Source organism: Stegodyphus dumicola, chromosome 10 (genome assembly GCF_044657685.1).
Source record: "Stegodyphus dumicola isolate Sdum_Otavi_A_Nest chromosome 10, ASM4465768v1".
In the NCBI taxonomy this organism is placed as follows: domain Eukaryota; kingdom Metazoa; phylum Arthropoda; class Arachnida; order Araneae; family Eresidae; genus Stegodyphus; species Stegodyphus dumicola.
In genome coordinates, this window is record NC_140777.1 from 172,102,242 (window position 1) to 172,124,995 (window position 22,754).

Sequence of the window (22,754 nt, forward strand, 5' to 3'; positions counted from 1 at the left end):
AGATACTTTTCTTTAAATATCATTCTGCAGATCAAGCACTTCCCATTGAAGGTTTGACAGAAGCTTCTCATTTGTACAGTGAAATTTGGAAATGCCTTAACACTTGCATCAAGATTTGAAAAATGCTGCTTAACTATAATTTCAGAAAATATATCCACTTGAATTTTTTTTTTTTTTTTTTTTTGAGGGGGGATGGGGATTTTGCTATATTTGAAATTTTTACAGCATGGGAAATCACGAAACTTGTTTCATGTCATTTGTGTTTCAAACAATGCAAATTTTTGCGATAAGACGTTACGATAAAATATGTTTCACATATGAGCACTATTTTTTTCTTTAAGTTTATTTCATTAAGATATCCCATTATGTCTGTAGCAAATGCTTATTTTCATAGCCATTCATTATTGAATGATAGTGGTCATGAACAGTTTTTCATTTAGAAAAATTTCTATTACTTCCCTGACTTTAAAAATCTCAATAAAACTGTATCATTATTGACATATCAAACTGATATTTGACAAGATAAGTCAGTATCTTCAGCTTTGATCTCTAATAAAAAATCATGAAACAAACAATGGTTAGCCCACCAGCGGCTGAGCAGTAAAAGTTGCTAAACACTAGTTGTTCGGTCTGAGTTTCAAATCCCGTGAATAGACTAGCTGCATGGGTGTTATGCTAATTTTTCCTATGTGTAACAGGTATGCAAGACAGTTTCCCTTAGAAAGACCTCCCCCAAGGCAGATAGCCCTCGAGGATTTGACGTAATTACATTAAACAAATTAAACGATGGTTAAGTCCATGACAGTGAATAAAACTAACCGGTGACCTACTCATTCAACAACGTAAGACAGATTGAGGTGTTTCCTGCAAAAATTTTGCTGATCAATAATGCAATGAATTACCAGACGTGCTAAACATCTAGTTTCTCCACAAGCCTTAAAAATTTGTCCAACTAATCCTTTCTCAATTCCATACATATTTCTACCATTAGCTATGATTCATTTTAACTAATTCTGCTGCAAATGGTACTGTGTTAGCATTTTCTCAACTTCCTTGGAGATATCTTTGCCCTGTCCATGTGGCAATTTTTCTAACAGTTGTTCTCACTAAAAGATTGATAAATTCATTTTTACATGGCACATTTCTTGTATACCATAAGCAGACATAATTTAATTCATTCGTCATTGGCAAATGATTTCCCTTTCATAGATAATAAATGAGCTATTTGTAAACTAACTTTAATTACAGCTCGATTATCTTTTTTACTTTCACAAATAAATTGTGCTGTGATGAAGCAGTCTGTTTTAAACATAATTTAGCATCATTCGTTTTTAATAATTAACAATAATAACAATTTTAATACATAACAATTTTAGCATCATTCATTTTCTGTGAATTTTGAATATTCTGTCGAGTGCTTAGTGGCGTTTGGTAATGACAAAGTATGTTGTACTCTTTTCACACAGCTATTACATCATTATATAATAAACACAATATTTTGCCATTTAATGGCAAAACAATTCATATTTCTATCTGCTTTCAAACCACAACATTTGAAGTCCTTTTTTCTCTTCTTATCTAGTCTTGAGAGTGACACGGCAAGGGTAGGCAGCAATAACAACAGCAAAAAATAATAATAAAGAAATAAAAAGGCAAATTATCACAAGGCACTGACAGTCAGTAAGCATCAATAGATGACAGACAATGAATACCACATGCACTGCTAAAGCAAACTAAAGGAACTAATAATGCTTGTTCTACAGCAATAGCACATAGTAAAATATGAATATGTGCTGCCAACAGCACTACAATCAGCTATTCTTCAGAACTCTTCAACTAGACTATCAGCAGTTGTGTTAAAACACTTTTTTTTTTAATTTTAAGTAAAATACAATATTAAGCCCCGACTGGATTAAAACAGGTGGCACGTCAAATTTGGGCCATGGGCTGTAGTTTACAGACCCTTAGTCTAGTATAACCTTCACCACTTTAAGATCACATCTAGAGAAAGATATTATTTCAAATACCATCATTAATATAAAAATAATAACTGGGAGTATTACTGTACATGAACATATGAAGTAATTATTAATAATATATAATTATTTAAAATTATGAATAGAATATATATTACCTTTTCAAACACAGACATTAACATAAATATTAAGCCAACCAGGTACCTAGTCAAGAGACTCTGTACACAAATAATGAGAAAATCACCATTCTTCATAGCCTAAATAAAATGAAATAAAATTTTTATTACATGAAAACAACATTTAACAAAAAGCATAGCATACATACATACCTATATTCATATATGAACTTTTTCCACTAGTCATGGCAACCAGTGTGTTCAGAACAAAATATTACTGCAGAACTTACACACTGAAAATACTTCTAAAAATACAGCTAAATCTGTATTTAACAAATCATCGTAGCAACTAGAAGTAAAATTTATTAAATGATCAGATGTTACAATAGACCCATAATTATGCAATATAAACAGAAAATTCTTCAACTATATCAAATTGAAAGTCTCCATAAAGTGTATAAAAGAAGCTATTTAACGTAGAAAGTATAACAATGAATATTTAATAATTCACTGTAATGCAACAAATTACCATTAAGAAAAGAAATGTAACATTTAAGCTTGTGTTTGTGTCAAAGAATTTCTAATTCTTTATCAATATTTTGGGAAGCATTGAATATTTTCTTCTCTTTCATGTTTCATTAAAAGGTTTTATAATCCTTAGGATAAAAAGATAATCTACAAACATTATTTGCCATATTTAATCATATTCACTTTATACAGTATGAACATAGCACCTACTGATTGTATCATTACCACACATAATTTCCCAACAATCAATAAATTAATTATAATAATAAATAATTTTAAATTTTCATGCATGAAATTTCTTTTCTTTAAAAATCAATTACTAATAATATTTGAAATCAATCCACTCCATAAATCTTCAACAAAATTCATCACATTAAGATCATCTAATTTCAGATTTTAATTCCCAATTGTATATTATTTATTTGAATAACAGCTGTCAACACTTTATTTTTTTATGGATGAATTACACCATAGAGAATGTAGTTCAGTTGAACTGCTGGCTAAGATGAAGGGAGGGGGAAAACATGCTTAAACATGCTTAACCCTATGCTTGAAGTGAAAATAACTCCTATTTACATTTAAAAAGCAAGTTTTAATATTTATTAAAAAAGGAGGAACAGAACTAGGAAAAGCATAATGTTTTACAATTTATTAATTTAGGATAAAATATTCATTAATGCTTTTTTATTAACATTCATTGGATGAAAAGAAAATATTTGGCAAATCAAGACTGGACTGTATTTAATAAAAAGTTTGGTCAAAAGTTTTACAAATAAAAGAATTTTTTTAAATTTTATGAATTTAAGCACAGAGTGTTAGAAGTAAAACAATCCAGCAAATTTTTGAATACTTCAGTTTTACCTTTCAAATATGATTTGAAGAGAGTTTTGTAGACACAAACTTTGAATTTTTTTAAATAATTTCCTCTATTAAAAATACCTCTAAATGCAAATAAAACATTGCTAGTATTACTCCAAGCATTAATATCCCCAGCCAAGACTGTAACACATTTTTTTTTTTTTATTTCATCCTAACACAGTTAAATGAAACCACCTGTTTTTTATACTTAAGACATCTAAGTTCTCTATCATAAATTCATACTGAATCACTTACATCTTCATTTGATACACTCAAAATATTGGCTAATTTAATAACAGCACTGTTCCACAAATTTTCAATCCCCCCCCTCCCAGCTACAGAGCTTTTTCTTACTTAATTTTGTCTCTTATACATGAATATTTATTTAATTTTAAAAGACTGGATTTTGTTTAGAAAAATTATCTTACATTTTAAAACCCATAAGCAATGTTTTGCTCATGATTAGGCATATTTGGAATAAAGAAATTAAACTTTTTTCTTACTGAATTTTACCTCCTGAACATAAACATGATATTTATTTTCTATCATTGGCTCATTTCTATCATTGGATCATGTTTAGAAGTTACAACAAAATTTATATTACATTTTAGCACTTATAAGCAACATTTTGCTTTTATTTGACAGCTGTAGATGATCATATTTTGATTCAGAATAAGTGCTGTAACTTTCAAGGAGCAGTGTTTTCAGCTCCACTGATAAAAATGTGTTACATTAGTATTTTTATTATTAACTTCAATTAAAATCAGTAACATAATTGGGTAGCTGCCCTGCAGAGGGTGACATTTTTTAGCTTTCTTTGTCTATATTTCCATGTTTCTTTGGACAACTGTGCCCTCCATGCAGCACGAGTTGTGGGGTACTATTTCCACCTGATAAAAATTACCTTTGTTACTCTTATTGAATGATTACTTTGTTCATATTTCTACAAATGTTGTCATGTCACTGTTACACTGTCAGATGCTCAACAATACTTCTTTACACAAACTGTGATAGATACAACACTATTCTCTACTTCCATTACACTGAAACGAGAATCAAACTTTTCTCATATCATTTTTGCTATTCTCAAATTAATAAAGATTGGGCAGTTAACAATACTGCCTTACATAGTCAAATTGTGATAGACAAACACCAACCTCCTCTTCTGTTACAATGAACAAAAACCAATCAAAATTTTCTAATGTCATTTTTTATGATTCTCAAATTAATAAAGATTGGGCACTTGTGTAATGAAATAGACAGAACAGTATAGTTAAGAGACTTGATAACTCAAAAGCAGAAACTATTAATTACTAACAGCATTTAAATGATTTCTTTAATTGAATAACATTTCAAAGACTGCATAGCACATACTTATGTTTATATTAAAACTCACTATGATGCATTTGATTATTAAGAAATATTTCAGCTGCATATGTCAGTTACTACATTAGTGTATGCAGGCAACAAAATAAATCCCCTAAATCTTGCACATATAAAAAAGTAATGTTTTGAACCTATGACATTCATACATTAATTTGTCAAAAATATCAAATTTGTGATGATAATATTAATCTGATGAACTGAATGAGAATGAAATGACAATTATTAATTAATCCCAATTTTATATTAATACTGGTCTTGCTATAAAATTAATACAAGCTACAGTTTTAAGATTTAGTACAATAGGACTTCTTTTATTTATTGCTTCAAAGCTGTGAAATAAAATAGCTGTGAAATAGAATGAATTTCAGCTGTGAAATAGAATTTTCTTTGAAAAATCAGACAGAGAAATCACAGGTTACTACCATGGTATATGACACAGAATTTCAAAGAAAGAATGCAACTAAAAGTGCTTTCAAATAGTGTGTATCCTTGAGTAAAAAGCCGGCCATCATTATTTTTATGAAGTATGAAATGCTTGGAAAAGTGCAACACTAATCAAACATTTCTTAGGTGTGTGAAACAAAGAAAGGTCCAGAATCATTGAAAAAATTATTTACATGGTGTGCTTAAATACAGCAGCCCAAACTTGTCCTATACTGCCTTACTATGGTAAATCAAACTATAAGCACAATATGCATGGTAATTTGCATTAAGCAGCATCCCCATCTCCATCAATCTCTGAAAGTGAACATAAAGGTATTCAGTATTAGGTGCAGTATTTTTTCAGCCTTCTATCACATCCTGAAAATAATATTAAAAAATCAGTATCCTTTACTTTCATATGTACGATACAGCTAATGTATACAAAAAAATACACATTTTAGTAGTATATTTTATTAACCCAAATGGGTTATTAGTCTTGAAATAAGATTTTATGCTGTTTCACTTTTCATTCAAGGCTGTTTCCCTTTGACAAATACAAGATATTAATCTTTCAAATTTAATTTGTCAGTGACTGACTAACAAACTTAAGCTATTCTTAAGAATATTATTTTTTTTTCTTTTTAATTTGATTGATTTAAATAAAATTGCATTTAATTCATGAGATATATAATTAAAAACATCAAATACTTTTATGGAATTACATTGCATATTTTTTCCCTTTTCAAATATACAGAAGATATAAAATGTTTCCAAGTTAATCTACATGCTTATTCATCTAATATCCCGTAAAATGTTTCACTATTTCACCTGGGCCATTTCTGTTGGTAACCTTGGCTGATAAAACATATTAAAAAGAGCACTTTTGGGCAGCAGTTAAAATCTGAACCCCTTCAGATTTTTTTAAGTTGGTAAGTTCTTATTATGTATGATTTATAAATTATACCATATTTAGATATTTCACATGAGCATTTATTACACATAGCATAATCATGGTAGGCCTTGGAACAAATTAATTAGATATTTGAGCACTATGGTATTGGGAAATTATTTTTTCAAAATATTAACTAGTATTATGTGTATAATCCATACTTTTAATGCATAAAGTAGCACTCTTGTGAGATCATGTTTTATTATATTTTCTTGATGCAAAGAATGAGTCCACCATGTAGTATTGATATATATGATATTCCTTTCATTGGGCAACTCTAAGACTTCAGATGTCAGGTCAAAACAAATTGTCTACAAAAGAGAAATATTGCTTTAATTATCAGTTACCATAACATATCAATAGTCAATAATTATATATAGAGAGAGAGCGAGAGACAGAGAGAAAGTATAATTAAATTAAATAGCATTCATATAGCACATTTTATTCCATATTTCATACATATCTTGCACATAAAAAATATAGCAATATAAGTTAAGCTTGATGGAATTTATTTTATTTACTTAACAGTTAATTTATGTTTAAGTAACCTTTCCAATCACTCTTGCTTTCAACTCACACTTTCTTGCCAGAATACAAATGATCTAGTGGACGTGTGTTCAAATGAGGTTGAAAGAAGTTGATATTTAAGGAAAGGTTTTGGAAGGTGAAATCAGAGCATATTCTACTTCCTGAAAGCCATGTTGCTATCTTGCTCTTGCTTTCCTAGCAATTAAGATTTCTGTGGCATTAAGCATTTCTTGCCATTAAGGCTTGTTTACGGCGATTTACAGTCATAGCCAGCCTGCCCGATAATTAACCTGTGAAGTCATTAGGCTAAATTTAACTTCATTTAATTTTAATTTAGTCATTACCTTTTTGAGTTAAGTCATGCCGTACTTTAAGACTTTGGGATAATTTCCTAAACAATCTTCTACATCTAGTTCAGTTTAGGATAACAAAGCAAACAAGATATTATAAGCTTCTATATCATAAGATATTACTCATGTATAAGAATATAAATTGCAATTGAGATATACATCAGATATTTAGATATAAGGATAGTTGCATAAAAATGATGAAGCACTTAACAGCTATCCACTTAGTGCAGACTTTCTAAGGGAAATTAACTTAGATTTACAATGCATATGAAGGTAGTCATCAAATGTCAGCCCATTGTTGCTCAGAGTTGAACCCAAGATACAACTACCACCGCTCCATAACTTTAAATATTCAGTCATTAAATGTAGTTTTAGATTGGATAATCATTGTGAGAAATCAATTAGCATCATTTTAATAATTTTATTCTTTATAAAATATTAAAAAATCTATATGAGCAACTAAATAGAAAGAAAATAGATTTATATAAAAAACTGTATAAATTGCTTATGCTTGCTTTCAGGCATTATTTTAGATTATTTTAATATTCAAATATTAAAATAATGTTTTAAACTAAATACTTTATTATGATTATTAGAGTAGTTAAAGCAACAAGAATCAGCGTAATATTCGTAAATTTGCAGGAGTAGTTTTGAATTCCATTACAATCCCAATGCCAATATACTTACACTCAGTTTTTAAGGAAATTATTTCTTAGTTGTTTGCATTTTTTATCAATAGATGGTGCCAGTAGCTTGACTTCCTTCCTCTTATTCTTATTGCATATCTTACCGCTATCATTGTTTGTATTTCTGCAGCTGAAAAAGAAAGTTCCATATTTAAGCCTTCAAAACTGGTCCTGCAAATTTATGAATATTAAGAAATTTGTCCTACAAATTTATGAATATTACAATGATTCTTGTTGCTTTAACTCTTTCAATAACCATTATTTAGCATGTTACTTTAACTCAGATTTCATAATGCTTCATTAATAATTTTAAGTCTGCAGTTTATATTAAGAAAACTTTACAATTTTAATCCTTACTTAACATTAAAATACACTGTCTAACGGTGGGGGGAAAAAAACATGAAAAAGTAAATGCATTGCCATGCAAATGTCTGTGAAAATGTACACACACACACAAATTATGAAATTGATTACTTTTGCAAGTCAATCGGATAATTATCACATAGGATATAAGCAACCAAACATCAAAAGCCAACCATTTCATCATGGTCCTAATATGCACAGCAAACAGCCACATTCAAGAAACCTTCACTACTGGTTGTCCTTGCATCATAATATACAGGAAACACACATTTAAATCATTGCTGTTGATTGGATTTAGCAACAATGGACCCAGAAAGGAAATGGACAGTGCTGTAGAAGGTCCAGAGTAAAGAGACTGAAGTCAAAGCACATTGATTATTGAACTAAGCATCATGCAATATCGCATCCACAGTTTACAGCTGGAGACCTTTTGCAAAGTAAACAGGATGTTTTCATTGCTCCAATATCAACATATACAGGTTCACAGTGATTGACTAATGTATATGTGAAATGCAAGCCTCAATATGAAGGCTTCCATTAATAATGATAGAGCAGTGTTGTCTTCAGTGATAGATCTTGCTTCTATCTCATAAATGATGATTGCTGTGTGAGGATGTGGAAGTGACTTGGGCGCAGCATGCATATATCTACTGTTTTTCAGCAACAAACCACCCATCAACATGGAATAATGGTTTGAAATGCCAGTGCTGACAGCCATTCATCTTCAGTATAAATTACAGCAACATTATAAGGGCTAACATTATATTGATGACATGCTGCATTCTTCCATATTCTCAGGGCATCATCCCAAGCACCATTTTTAATAATATAACGCTCCACCACACACTGATTGGTGCAGCCTAAATGCACCGAACAGCGTGCACATACTACTTTCGGCAATTCAATCCCCCATTTTTTTGCTATCGAGTATTTGAGGGACATGATCAGGTATTGGCCGAATGCCTCATTTTCTCCATAAAACAAAGATAAACTGTTAAATTACATCAACAATGAGTGATCTACTATACAGCATGACATGATTCAAACACTCTCAAATTCAATACAATGAAGTGTTAAAAAATGTATACCCTGAAAAGGGGCAGCAAAATTAAAAAAAAAAAAAAGTGTCTTATGATTGGATGTATTAGGAAATTAAACCGCTATTTAAGTACTTAATTAACTACTTATGAACAAACTTTGTTCCATTTTCAATGATTCTTTCCTGATGTGACATTTTTTTTTTTTTTTCCTCAAGTAGTTTATTTATTTTTGTCTTCATACATTTGGAAACTTAAGAGGAGAGAAAAAATATAATTTCTAGTTGTTATGAAAGCTAAAACAAACAAATACTTAACTGATTAATGCATAAATAAAATTATTTAAACATAGTCTAAATGCAGGCAATAGACCAAATATAAGTAAATTATTAAGCCACACCACATGTGAAATACTTATTTGTTTCATAAAAAATAAAATATTTACATTACTTATACACAAAAACAAGTCATAATTTTTATAGCCTTAAAACTAAAGAATTTTAAGGTTATATAAGCTATTAAATTCAATTTACTTGATTCAAAGGAAATGCTTCTCTTAGGTTAGATAGTATAGGGTCTTTGTCATTGTTTTCCAGCTGCATGACTGTTATCAATATAAGGTGATAATCCTCTACATTTTGAAGTTCACGAATTAAAGAAACTAACGCATCAATATCCCAATAGCAAACTGTCTTTACTTCATGATTTTCAGAGTTAATCTGAAATGAAATATAAAACAAATTGCTATATTTAAGCAATTAATGATAAAATAAGTGTTAATGCAAATAAAAATAACCTTGAACATCCAGAAAGTGTAAAAAATATTTAGATAGGATATAATAAGAATATTTAATAAATATATACTTAAGATAAATTTAAATTGTAGGACACAATATGAAATATTTGGGGGAGAAAGGAGTGTTACAGATATGAAGTTTTCTGAGTTGTCTCAGTATATGAATAATAAAAATTGCTAAAACAAAATTTGAAAGAACTGTTAAAAATGAATAAAAAAATACAGAACAAAACATTTAAAGCCACAAAAATAGGAAACATAAAAATTATGATTTTTTAAAATTTAAATCATAATTTTAAAAAAGTTAAATTTTATTTTAAAATAATTTGTTTAAACTGACAGCCTTTAATTCTATAATAATTAGTATAGCTATTCTTAGTTGCATTAATCTATACTATTAAAATCCGTGAGCTTTCTTTTAGTCTGTTTCTTTGTTTGTAACATCATCTCCTCCAGAACGGCGGAGAGTTGAGTTTCGAGAGAGGTACTCAATTTCAAAAATTCATGGGAAGCCATTTCGACCATTTTCATCTTCGTACGATTTAATCAGCCAAGATATTAATTAATTAAACACTCCAAAAATGCTAATTTTTGCACTCATTTTTCCAAATGGTAACAGTCTCGCATGCAGGAGATGCTTTATTTCAAAAAGTGTTGCCACTGCTCGCTTTCAAATTTTAGGGTTTTATTAATAAAAAATTTGTAAGTTTTACAAAATATGAAATAATTGCCAAACTTGAAACATATTATTATTATAATATAAGGTTATATTCTGACGTTAAAGAAAGCATGCGATTGCATGTGATGTCATTGTATGCCGACAATGTTTCATTAATGTCAGCATTTTAAATAAACAGATGCTGTTGGCAAATTTTTTGTTTCAGGTTATGATAATTGACACTATATATTATTGTCAATTCTTTTACTGATATTGAGAAAAAGTTATATTACATTAACCCTTTGTTGCTCAGTGTTCCACTACATGGAACACCCATGTTGAATCGCTTCTGAAACCATTAAATTCAACTGTAAATGGATACAAATGCCTTTATAATATACTTTGAACTTCTCTTTTTAAATAGTAGATGGCAGCATATCACAAAGAGACCCAAATTTTCATTTATGATGTGTTATTAAAATCCACTTATTTTCTAAATTTTTTTGTGATAGAAAAACATTTGTTTGAAAAACAATTTCTGTATAATTTTGATGGCTGTACTCTATATTATTTGTCATATATTTTTTTACATTTTTCATACAAAAAGCATGTGCTGAATCATTGAATAAAACGGGGTGTTCCATTAGCAGGAACACTGCGCCTTTAGTGATCTCATGCTATTACGCATCAGAACATCTGTTTTAGGAGAAGACATCTGTTGTATATGTTTTCTATTTCCGTTGTTTTGGGGGAATGAATTCAAACAAAGCAGTCTTGAGGGGTGAGGTGTGGCTTGTGCTATGAAAGCCCTAATATAGGCATCTTGAAATTTTTATGAGTAGTTTTCAGGCGGGAATTTTATCAGTAGCTCGAGTCATCTTTACTTAGGGAGCTGTGCAAATCTTTTGCTGTCGCTTTTTAGTTCATTCCTGTTTATTTTCAATAATTATGTAGATATTTTTTTTTTTTGTGTGTATAACTCATAGCTTATTTTTCTCTATTGTTAATATTAATTGTAGTTAATTTTTTATTATTAATTTTCCATAAATGGCACGGAGAGGTCTAACTCTTTTTGAAGCTCTAAAAGTGCTTCCTGAATTACCCACTGATTCTGAATTAGAGCATGAAGACAGCAGCGATGCTGAGATATATGCTCCTGAACCACTTGTGTAATCCGATGATGATATGTCGATTGAAACTCATTTATTTGATGAGAAGGTTGATAATCCATCTCACACAGGCCCCTCTACACAACCTCAAATTTTTAATTGGAATTCTAAACATATTGTTGCACGGAAAAGAAGCCGCATAAAACAAGTTTTATGTTCAAAACCTGCAAAGTTGGTTTGCGCTTCTATCAAAAAGATGTGACATGCTTTGAACAATTTCACGAAGCTAAGAAATCGAAAAATTTGTAAATATTTTTGTATATAGGACTTGTGTATATACATAAATTTATCTCATTTATCCATATATATTCGAATGTTGTGCATATCCAGAAAACCATGTATACAGTCTTAATATAGTGTTTTTTTTTCATTACTATACAAAAGTTTCTACTCATTTCCGTGCTTCACTGCAATGCTAGCTTAGTCGCACTTTTAAGAGCTCTATCCGTGCACTGTTCCACCTCATGGAACACCCACAGAATTAAAACAGTAAGTGCAATTTTAACAAAATTTTACCAGCATACTCCTTTAGGCCTAGATAGACTGCATACAACTTTTTTTGTTGAAATTTCGACTTTAAAGTATAGTGCGCCACAAAGGGTTAAATTTAAATCATGATGTCATACATATTAACTTGAAGTGTCAAAAGGTTTTGTTTCCTGGTTTGGCAACAAAAAATTTTATTTCGAATTGGTTGTTGCTTGGAATGTTTGAACTGATTTCATCCATATTTAAATGCTTTTAAGCATTTTCTTTTCAGGTGCTCGCTAGTCTACTATTAAAATTTGTTGTGCTGTAAGCCTAATTATCAGCACGTCAAATAGTATTGAACCTCCTCATAATGAAACTGAAATTAATTTAAGAGAAATGAGCTATAAAAAAATTAAAATAAGAAAAATATCATCTAAGATGAACAGTGACATGTCTGCAATATTTTTTTTTTTTTAATTCATATATCATTTTGAATAAAAATAAAGCTTTGAAGCTTTTCGGAGTCTTAAATTTCTGAATTTACTACAAATTTATAAAAACAAACATAAAAATAATGTAAAAGAAATAAGCAATAAATAAATGAAGAAAAGAAAAATATCACTTAAGATGAACAGTTATATGTCTGTGATACTTTGATTTGTTTTTAACTAATATACCATTTTGAATAAAAATTCAAGCTTTGAAACTTTTTCCAAGTCCTAAATTTCTCAATTTTCTACCATTTTATCAAACCAAACATCTGTACGGACCAAATTTGAAAACATATCATGAATACTAGCTTACGCTGACTTATTTATGAATAATATTTCAATAACACTAAATTCTTTTATTACACTTTTAATGCAGTTACGAATTTCTATGACTTTCAAAGCAGTGAATACACCAGGGCAAATACTACTTTTAAAACTTTTTCATCAGCTAGTGGAGTGGTTAATCACCCTGCCTAGTTAGCAAAAGTAGTAAATGGTTATCATCAAGTAGGGTAATGACTAAAATCTGATAATGTACTTAATAAATTAGTGTCTTTCTCAAATATTTTCTTTTTTCATTAGAAAATTAACAATGTATAACATGTTCCTGAACATACAAAATTTTAATAATAATCAAGAGTTTTTTTTTCCCACAAGTAAGATGATTAAAACTACCCAGTCTGAATAGAAACTCTGTTTATAAAATATCAATTTCAGTAAAATATTTAACACAACTGTGTGTTATGATGTTTACTATTAAGAAAAAAAGGCAATCAATCCATTTAATCACATAAAGTTTTGTTTGAATGAACATTTAGAAAAATATTTACACTTTAAATATGTACTATTTCAGAAATGAGAAAACTCAGTATTGAAATCACAGTCATTACAAGAATAATGTAAGAATTATAATATTGTTAATGACAAAATATGATTTTTTGATGTTGTCAGTTAACAAAGGCTATATATAATGATTTTCAAAATGTAAAATGTCAAGTAAATGGCTATATATTTGTGTCTCTAAAAAACATATTTTCTTCTATAAAAGTGTATGCACTGATCTTTCTATTTATACATAAATTCTACTCAAATTATCTTTGTTCAACTCATATTTCTTCAGTAGCATATTCTTCATTAGAAATATGCTACTGTCATCTTTAAAACAAATATGCTCAATTTTACAACAAATACCTATCTCAGAATAAAGGAAAACTTTTCAAAAATTTTCAATTAATTCTTTAAATATGACATAATACAGCACAAAGTCTGAAATCTGCACACCCAATATCTGGACCTTCTGATTAAACACTTTTTCTTTACCAACATTTAGGAGTGGAAAACAAAATACTCCAGAAAAACGAAGTATGACATTAAAGTGATTATTTTTGTTTCGAATGAGGTACTTATACTTATAAGGCCACTTTCAAACACTTGCTGACCGTGGCCAACGACAATACATTGATTGCTGTTAGCCATGACCACACTTTTAGTCTTTGAGTGGTTGTGGAGTTGGGGGTGAAATTTTTTTTATCTGACCTAAATAATCAGCAAAGCCTGGAGATATATTTGTTTAGAATGGTTTCTTTTGTTGGCATAACAGTGAGAAGAGAAAAAGAATAAGACCAAAAGAAAATTTTAGCTCACACAGCAAACTGCACTCTTCCTTAACTAATTTGATCTAGCTCATTCTTTCATTTCCCCCCCCCGGATTATTATTATTATATTATCATAGTTCTGTTATCAAAATTAAAGTTTGAATATTCAAACAGACATTTTTATTCTAAAGTTGTAGCAGGATCTACACAGTGAACGAATATTTGGCACTTGCCTTTTATACCAGCATTGGCACAATGACCCCGAAATTACACCATTGCTGTTTTCTTCTGAAGTGTGCAATTTAAAATTAGACAAAAAGCAGCTTTAGTCTGGTGCAGATTTTGAAAGCTACTGAAGGTGAAATTTTTCAATTAATGGAAGTCATGAAAAAAAAATATGAAGCAATGATAACAAAGGAAAATAATATGGCAGAAGTTTTCCATTGCAACGACAATGCCCCAATCAACAACCAACTAATGGATGGTGAAATCAGTTGTATGGATTTAAATACAGAAAATATAGCTACCAATAATGATGAAAGTGAGAAAAGAGATTTTGATTGACAGTTTAGTGGGAATTCTCAATACGACAATTACAGGACTTAAAGAACAGAACTTTGGAAATGAACAAGAATTATGTCTATCTATAAAATTTAAGAGAAAATATTGGAAGGGGGAACAGCTTGTACAATTTTCAGTGGAAATAATGTTTAATAAAACAAAGAAATAGTTAGTATTTTTAATAACTTTTGATTTCCTTAAAGTCGTAAATCCTTAAAGTAAACAACTATTTCAAGTTTTTAATTTTATAATTTCTACGTGTCATCTTAACAGATTTAAACTGATGATCTAAAACAAGGTTTCTTAAACTTTTTTCAGTCAGGACCCATTTTAATCATTGAGAATTTTTTCGTGACCCCAGGACACCATAATAATACCAGGACCAGAAAGTAATGTTGTTTCTGTGCATGTCGACAACAACATGCTAAGGGCAGAAGTGGAAGCAAATCCACGTCAAACGCTCTTAACCAACCTTGGTAGACCATTCAAAAACATTTAAAGCAGAATGAAAAAATAAGCAAAGCAGGTGTTTGAGTCCCCCATAATCTGTCCGAAGAAAACAAAGCCAACCGATCCATCACATGCAACGTATTGCTTCAATGGCACCATACAGAACTGTGTTTTTTTTTTTTTATCATTTGATTACTGGAGACGAAAAATGGGTCCAATATGATAATCCAAAACACAAAAGGCAGTTTTAATAAGGGTTACAAAGGTTTACATCCCAAAAAGGTGCTTCTGTGTGTTTGGAAGAGTATTCGTGGAATTGTTCATTTTGAATTGCTGAAACCTGGACAAACTGTTAATGCAGATTTTTATTGTGAACAATTGGATCGAGTGAACCAATCTTTAATTGAAAAATATCCGGCAATTGTCAGTAGAAAAGGCATCATTCTGCAATACGACAATGCAAGACCACACTGTGCAAGACAGACACTGGAAAAAACAAATGAATTGGGACGAAAGGTGCTGCATCACCCACCATACTCGCCCGATATCGTACACTCAGATTTCCATTTATTCCAATCCCTACAACATTTTCTTGGTGCCAAAAAATTTGAAAACTTGAATGATGTCCAAAATGCCATCTTGAGATATTTTACTCAAAAACCAATTGATTTATATCGGTCCGGAGATTGAAAATCTGCACACTAGATGGTAAAAGATTGTTGATAACGAGGGTGATGATATTATTGATTAAAAATGAAAATGTGTTAAAAATTTATTTATGTGAATTTAATGTAAGAAAGCGACATTACTTTCTGTTCCCCTATTATTTACGAAAATTTTGTGTAACCCAATAAACATTGTACAAATCCGATACACACATGAGTGAAACTGTCAATTTTTTCACTGGTACTGTGATATACTATTGCAGTTTTAAGTCATTAACTTTAATTTCTAATTTTAAGATATAGAACAATGTGAAAATTTTAAATAAGTAAGAGATAAAATGACAACGCCAAAGCAAGTTAAATTAACACTTATATTGTAAAAAAAATGCATCGAATCGTTTGCGTTTTTTCTTTATCTGTAGTGTCTTATCTTTACCTATTTTCAGATACATTGTGTAAAAATATTTGGTAATTGTAAAATTATTATAATAAGTTGTAGAGTTTATATTTATATTAACTAACATTTATTTTAAGCTATCTTTCCTGTCAAGCCTTTACTTCCCCTAGAATTGCCAATGCTAGAGTATGTAAATTGTAGTAGAGCACGCAGTATATTCAAATTTAGCAGAAGTAGGTTGAGTTTAAATAGAAGGAAAACGAGTTTGTAGGTGTGCTTCTTGAATCGCGAACGTGAAGGTCACCAATCGTCTACAAAAACGATTGTAAATTTTTGTTAGGCAAAAGTTTGTTTTATGTAAACGGGGCTCTTTTGAGTCTTAGGTTAGAATATGGAAACTTTTCAACAGGTCTTTCTTGGACCTGCTTCCAAGTTTACCGAATTCTGGCAGCGGCAAATGTGGAGTTTATATTTATTTTAACTAACATTTATTTTAAGCTATCTTTCCTGTCAAGCCTTTACTTTCCCCTAGAATTGCCAATGCCAGAGTATGTAAATTGTAGTAGAGTGCGCAGTATATTCAAATTTAGCAGAAGTAAGTTGAGTTTAAATAGAAAGAAAACGAGTTTGTAGGTGTGCTTCTTGAATGACAAACGTGAAGGTTGCTAGGTAGAAATTTAAGAACCGCGCGTTTCGGCCTGTGTGCCTATCTTGGCAGTTTTTGCTGAATCTTTCAACTAATTAATTAGTAAGCTCGCTGAATCTCAGCTGTATTTTAGAACATGGTTAGGGTAGTTAAGATCTCAGAGCCTCGTGGGTAGTGATCTAGTTATTTATTCATCCAGTCATTATTTTCCAGTTTTGCATTCTGTTTCTGTTAAACCGCCAGGTCGGCGTAGTTTGTGAGCATCATGTGGATGCATCTGTTAATGTCACATTCTTGCCACTAGATGGCGGGCATCTCTTCCTTTACTTTTGCTGTAATTAAGTTCCGAGAACCAGACGAGATTGGAACCGCTCTGAGGAGCATAAAGACGAAACTTCAGAGAATTAAAATGTACTCTCTTAAAATAATTATCACCTACCTTGTAAATAGTGTATGTTAGTGTCTTATTTCAATAAATAATTAAAAGACAAGATGACCTGTTAATTATAATAGAAACTCTTACTGGAAAACATGATTATTAGACGCCTGGCATTGAGAACACTGAAGATGCAGCAGGTAAGGAATTTTACATTAATTTTATTGTAAATAGAAGAACCTGATGCAACATTTTTATGGCGCCCGAACAGGGACGCCAGGTTTTTTGAAACGTTCTAATAAAGTGAATTCAAAAGCTGAATATTAAAATTGAAGATTTTAGTACTTGTTCTTGAAGTATTCAGCAGAAGAATAATTTTGTTTTCTAAGTAAGAGTTAAATATTTCTTTTCATGAGACGTATATTTTTTGTGTAAGTGTTTGAATCTAAGAAAGATAATGGCTGAAGTAGATAAATTAAAAAAGAAAAGAAGTATCTTAAGAACTGCTGTTACAAAACTATTTAAGAAAATCGAAAGTGAATCAAATAAATCTGAAGGTAGTATTAATGAGCTCGAAGAATTGTTAGAACAGCTTAATGCTAAAACCGAAACACTATCTAATGCCGATGTAGAAGTTGAACCAATTCTGAGTGTAGATGAATTCGAAATTACAGAACAATATCGCGAGAAGATAACGTTATGGAAATTCAGGCTTAAGAAACAAATTAAGGAACTTAATCATGACTTAAATGCATCGAACACTCAGCAAAATATAAAAGATACACCTAATGTTAAATTACCAAAACTTTCAATGCCTGTATTTTATGGGAACAGTAGTCAATGGCTTACTTTTTGGAATAGTTTTGAGTCCTCAATACATAATAACGAATCATTGAACAAAGTAGACAAATTTAGTTACCTGAAAGCATATTTAGGAGGAACAGCTGCTAGTTGCGTTCAAGGACTTCCGTTATTGCCAAAACATTATGATTCAGCAATTCAAATCTTACACAACCGTTTTGGAAGGGAGACATTCTTATTAATGCACACATGAATAATTTGCTGAATGTTGAATCATTGAAAAATGCGAATGACATAAAAACATTTCATAACTTGTATGTTAAAGTACAAACACCGATTAGATGTCTTGAAGCGTTAGATGTTGTATCGGAATCTTACAGCGCTTTGCTGTGTCCGATGATTTTGAAGTTATTGCCTTCAGAATTAATGATTGAATTTCATAGAGCACAAAATGTTGGCACCGATTATAACATAAAAGATTTAATGTCATTTTTACCTGCAGAACTTTCATCCCGCGAACGCACAAGGTCAACGGTTTCGCAACAGCAAAAAGTATCCGATCGGCGACAGTCTTCTTCCCCCCTGCAACGAAAAGCGCATATGGTCTCTCAAACAGACATAATAAACCAAAGATTCCGACCGCTACAGATTTGTTTACAAAATCCGAATGCAGGGAGGAAAATATGAACTGTGTCTTCTGTAATCAATTCCACAAGATTTATGACTGTAGTTTCGTTTCCGGCTTATCATTACAAGAAAAAAGGGACATTTTAAAAAGGAAATATGCTTGCTATAAATGCCTTAAACCCCACCATTTGTCACGAAACTGCAGAACAAAAATAACTTGTTCTATTTGTAAAAAACAACATGCAACTATTATGTGTAATAAACAAAATCCTTCTGTCGAGGTTTCGAAAATTAAAAAAGACGAAGAGATAGAAAATAAAGTACTTTCAAATCAAGCAGGATGTTCAGAAGTATATTTGCAAACTTTAGTTGTTCGCATATATGGAAGAGGGAATAACCAATTTGTTCGAGCGATAATTGACACCGGAAGTCAAAACTCATACATAAGCAGGTATGCAGCAGAAAAGTTACAATTAAGAAGCTTAGGTGAACAAAACCCATGGACTTTTCGGTGGCATAGAAGTTTCGGAAAAACATAAACGTTATAGAATAAAATTGGGTAGCGTAGATAAACAATATAATTGCGAAATCAATGTATTAGATGAAAGAAAAATATGTTCTTCGGTCCCTAAAATCAAAAATATAAACTGGATTAGGGAACTTAGAAGAAGAGGAATTTAACATCAGTGATGTTTTTGAAAATGGAAATTGCAGATTATTCCAGGAGAACCCCCAAGAGATTCATTTGTTGTTAGGGGCAGATGTTGCTGCAAATTTATTTACAGGTAAAATCGAAGTTCTTCCTTGGGGAAGATTAGTTGCTGTAAGTACAAGACTTGGGTGGACAGTCATGGGGAAAGGGAACACTGACAATTATGAAATAGAAAATTCCTTTTCCACGCTTTTGTTATCTTTACATATTTCTGATGCCACGCTGTCAGAACTGCGGAGGCTTGATGTTATCGGAATAACAGATCCAGTTACAAAGAAGGCTAGTGAGGAAAGGGATTTGCAAGCAAAATTGCAGTTCGAAAATTCTGTATCTCTAAACGAAGAAGGGCGTTATGAAGTCGCACTTCCGTGGGCGGAGAATCATGTACCACTCTCCACCCACAAGGATTTAGCTTTGAAACGTCTACAATCTACCACCCAGAAACATTTTTCTCTTAAAAGAAATATCCCTCCTACGTTGGATACATTCCAGCAAGGACAATAGGAAGTTCTGCAGCATTCACACATTCTGTGATGCCAGTAGTAATGCGTATGCTGCTGCAGTTTTCTTGAGAACTGTGACGACTTCTGGAGTTAAAGTTCATCTGTTGGCATCGAAGTCTAGAGTAGCTCCTGTGAAATCTATTACGATCCCTCGTCTGGAATTGATAGCTCACGATAGGTGCCAGACTATGCTCTTCTGTTTTAAATGGTTTACAATGGCAAAATGTGGAAACACATTTTTGGACAGATTCTACAACAGTTTTGACGTGGATTCAAAGGGAAGAGAATGTCTGGGCTGTCTTTGTGGAAAACAGAGTCAGGGAGATTAGGAAACTGATGGATCCAAAAACGTGGAAATGTATTGCTGGAACAAAAAATCCAGCTGACCTCCCGTCAAGAGGGTGCACCGCTAAACAACTTTTAGTAGTTAGATGGTGGGAGGGCCACGACTGGCTGAAGAAAAATCAGGAAGAATGGCCTAGACAAAGGGAAATACCGGACATGGAAATAATGAATTCAGAAAAAAGGAAATCAGTCATTTCTGCACTAAATACGCAAAGGGTAGAACATTTTTTTGAGAAATATTCATCTTACCATAAAATGTTAAGACTAACAGTTTTATCAATACAGATACAGAATGGTACAAACAGATTTATCAACAACTGCAGAAGACCAGATTCTAAACAATCAAGAGAACTCACGGTCCCTGAAATAGAAACTGTAGAAAAGAAAATATGCAAGATAATACAGATAGAAGCATTTGGCAAAGAACTTAAAGTTAGCAACCTTTGTACCTTTTTTGACTCAGATGGCCTTATTCGGTTAAAGACCAAGATTACTAGAAGAGAGGAAGAAGAAAATTTTCTCTGTCCAATTGTATTGCCCTCAAATCATGACTTAGTTCATAGGTTAATTTTAGATTACCATTTGCGACTATCCCATGCTGGTGTGCAATTCGTACTAGCCAATATTCGACAGAAATTCTGGGTCCTGAGAGGAAGAAAAACAGTACGTAAAGTTCTTATGAAGTGTGTTCGCTGTAGAAGATATAGCGCAAAGAATATAGAGACTGTTCCAGCACCTCTTCCTGAAGATCGAGTTCGAGATGCTCTGGTGTTTGAAGTGACCGGAGTTGATGTAGCCGGTCCTCTTTATTTAAAAAAAGGAAAAAAGGCATGGATCTTGCTCTTTACTTGCGCAGTCTATCGCACGATACATCTTGAGCTGATAGAAAGTTTATCAACAAATACGTTCATCTTGGGATTAAGGAGATTTATTGCCAGAAGAGGTCGTCCAAGTATTATTTACAGCGACAATGGCACTAATTTCGTTGGAACCGAAAATCTGTTAAAATCGATAGATTGGAAAGAAATAGAATGTCATTTAACTAGTATGAAAATACAGTGGAAGTTTAATCCCCTAACTGCTTCATGGTGGGGCGGTTGGTGGGAGAGGTTGGTACAAACAGCGAAGAAGATGTTGAGAAATGTTCTCGGAAAGTCCTGTGTCTCTTATGAGGAAATGTTGACTATACTTTGTGATATCGAAACAGTGATTAACTCAAGACCCCTTACATACCTTTCAGAAGATCCAAATGATCTTACGGCACTAACTCCTTCAATGTTTCTACAAGATGTGCACGACGTCGGAGTGACTGACTTAGACTACCTGGATACCATCAATCTGACAAAAATATACAAGTTCTTGCAGAACTTAAGAGAACATTTTCGCAAAAGATTTCGTGATGAATATTTAGCTATCCTAGTGCAAAAACCATCTAAATGATCTACTCGGACTATCAACAAAAATGACTTGGTGTTTGTCGGCAGTGACAAAAAGAAGAGAATAGATTGGCCAATAGGTCATGTTGTAGAAACATATCCTGGGAAAGACAACGAAGTACGTGTTGTCAAAGTGAAAACTGCAACGAGTGAACTCCTAAGACCTGTGAAACGTATTTATTCTCTCGAACTTGATAGACCTAACTTGTTTGGTGACTTTACCACGAACAGATAAACTCTGCCGATAAGTGTGACAGTGATATGAACTATCAAACTAGATATGGACATAAAACTGTAAAACCTGTTACATATTTTTAAATTGCTATACTAATTTTTGTTTCTTTTCAGTATTTTAGAAATTTAATTGTCCTAACAGTAATGCAGAGAATGTTTAGATGTGTAATCCTTCTTTGTAAGTATTAATTTTAGAGCATTAGTTACTTTGCATATTTGTGAAAGTTGTATTTGAATTTTTGTTTGATTATTGATAAATTTTGTTTTGATTTTCCCGTCTTATCGAGGTAAAATCAAAAGGTGGGAGGATGTCACATTCTTGCCACTAGATGGCGGGCATCTCTTCCTTTACTTTTGCTGTAATTAACTTCCGAGAACCAGACGAGATTGGAACCGCTCTGAGGAGCATAAAGACGAAACTTCACAGAATTAAAATGTACTCTCTTAAAATAATTATCACCTACCTTGTAAATAGTGTATGTTAGTGTCTTACTTCAATAAATAATTAAAAGACAAGATGACCTGTTAATTATAATAGAAACTCTTACTGGAAAACGTGATTATTAGACGCCTGGCGTTGAGAACACTGAAGATGCAGCAGGTAAGGAATTTTACATTAAT

General features: G+C 31.6%; 1 protein-coding gene across 2 annotated transcripts in view; it reads right to left on the reverse strand.

The window, feature by feature from the left end:
- Window positions 1-22,754, reverse strand: part of aft (cap methyltransferase 2) — a 76,992-nt gene that overhangs the window by 10,811 nt on the left and 43,427 nt on the right. For both annotated transcript variants that reach the window (XM_035356413.2, XM_035356412.2), the window contains 3 exons: window positions 9,734-9,919; window positions 6,398-6,547; window positions 2,135-2,233 (listed from right to left, as the gene is read on the reverse strand). In XM_035356413.2, the coding sequence (XP_035212304.1) occupies window positions 2,135-2,233; window positions 6,398-6,547; window positions 9,734-9,919 (435 nt within the window). The remainder of the gene's footprint in view (window positions 1-2,134; window positions 2,234-6,397; window positions 6,548-9,733; window positions 9,920-22,754) is intronic.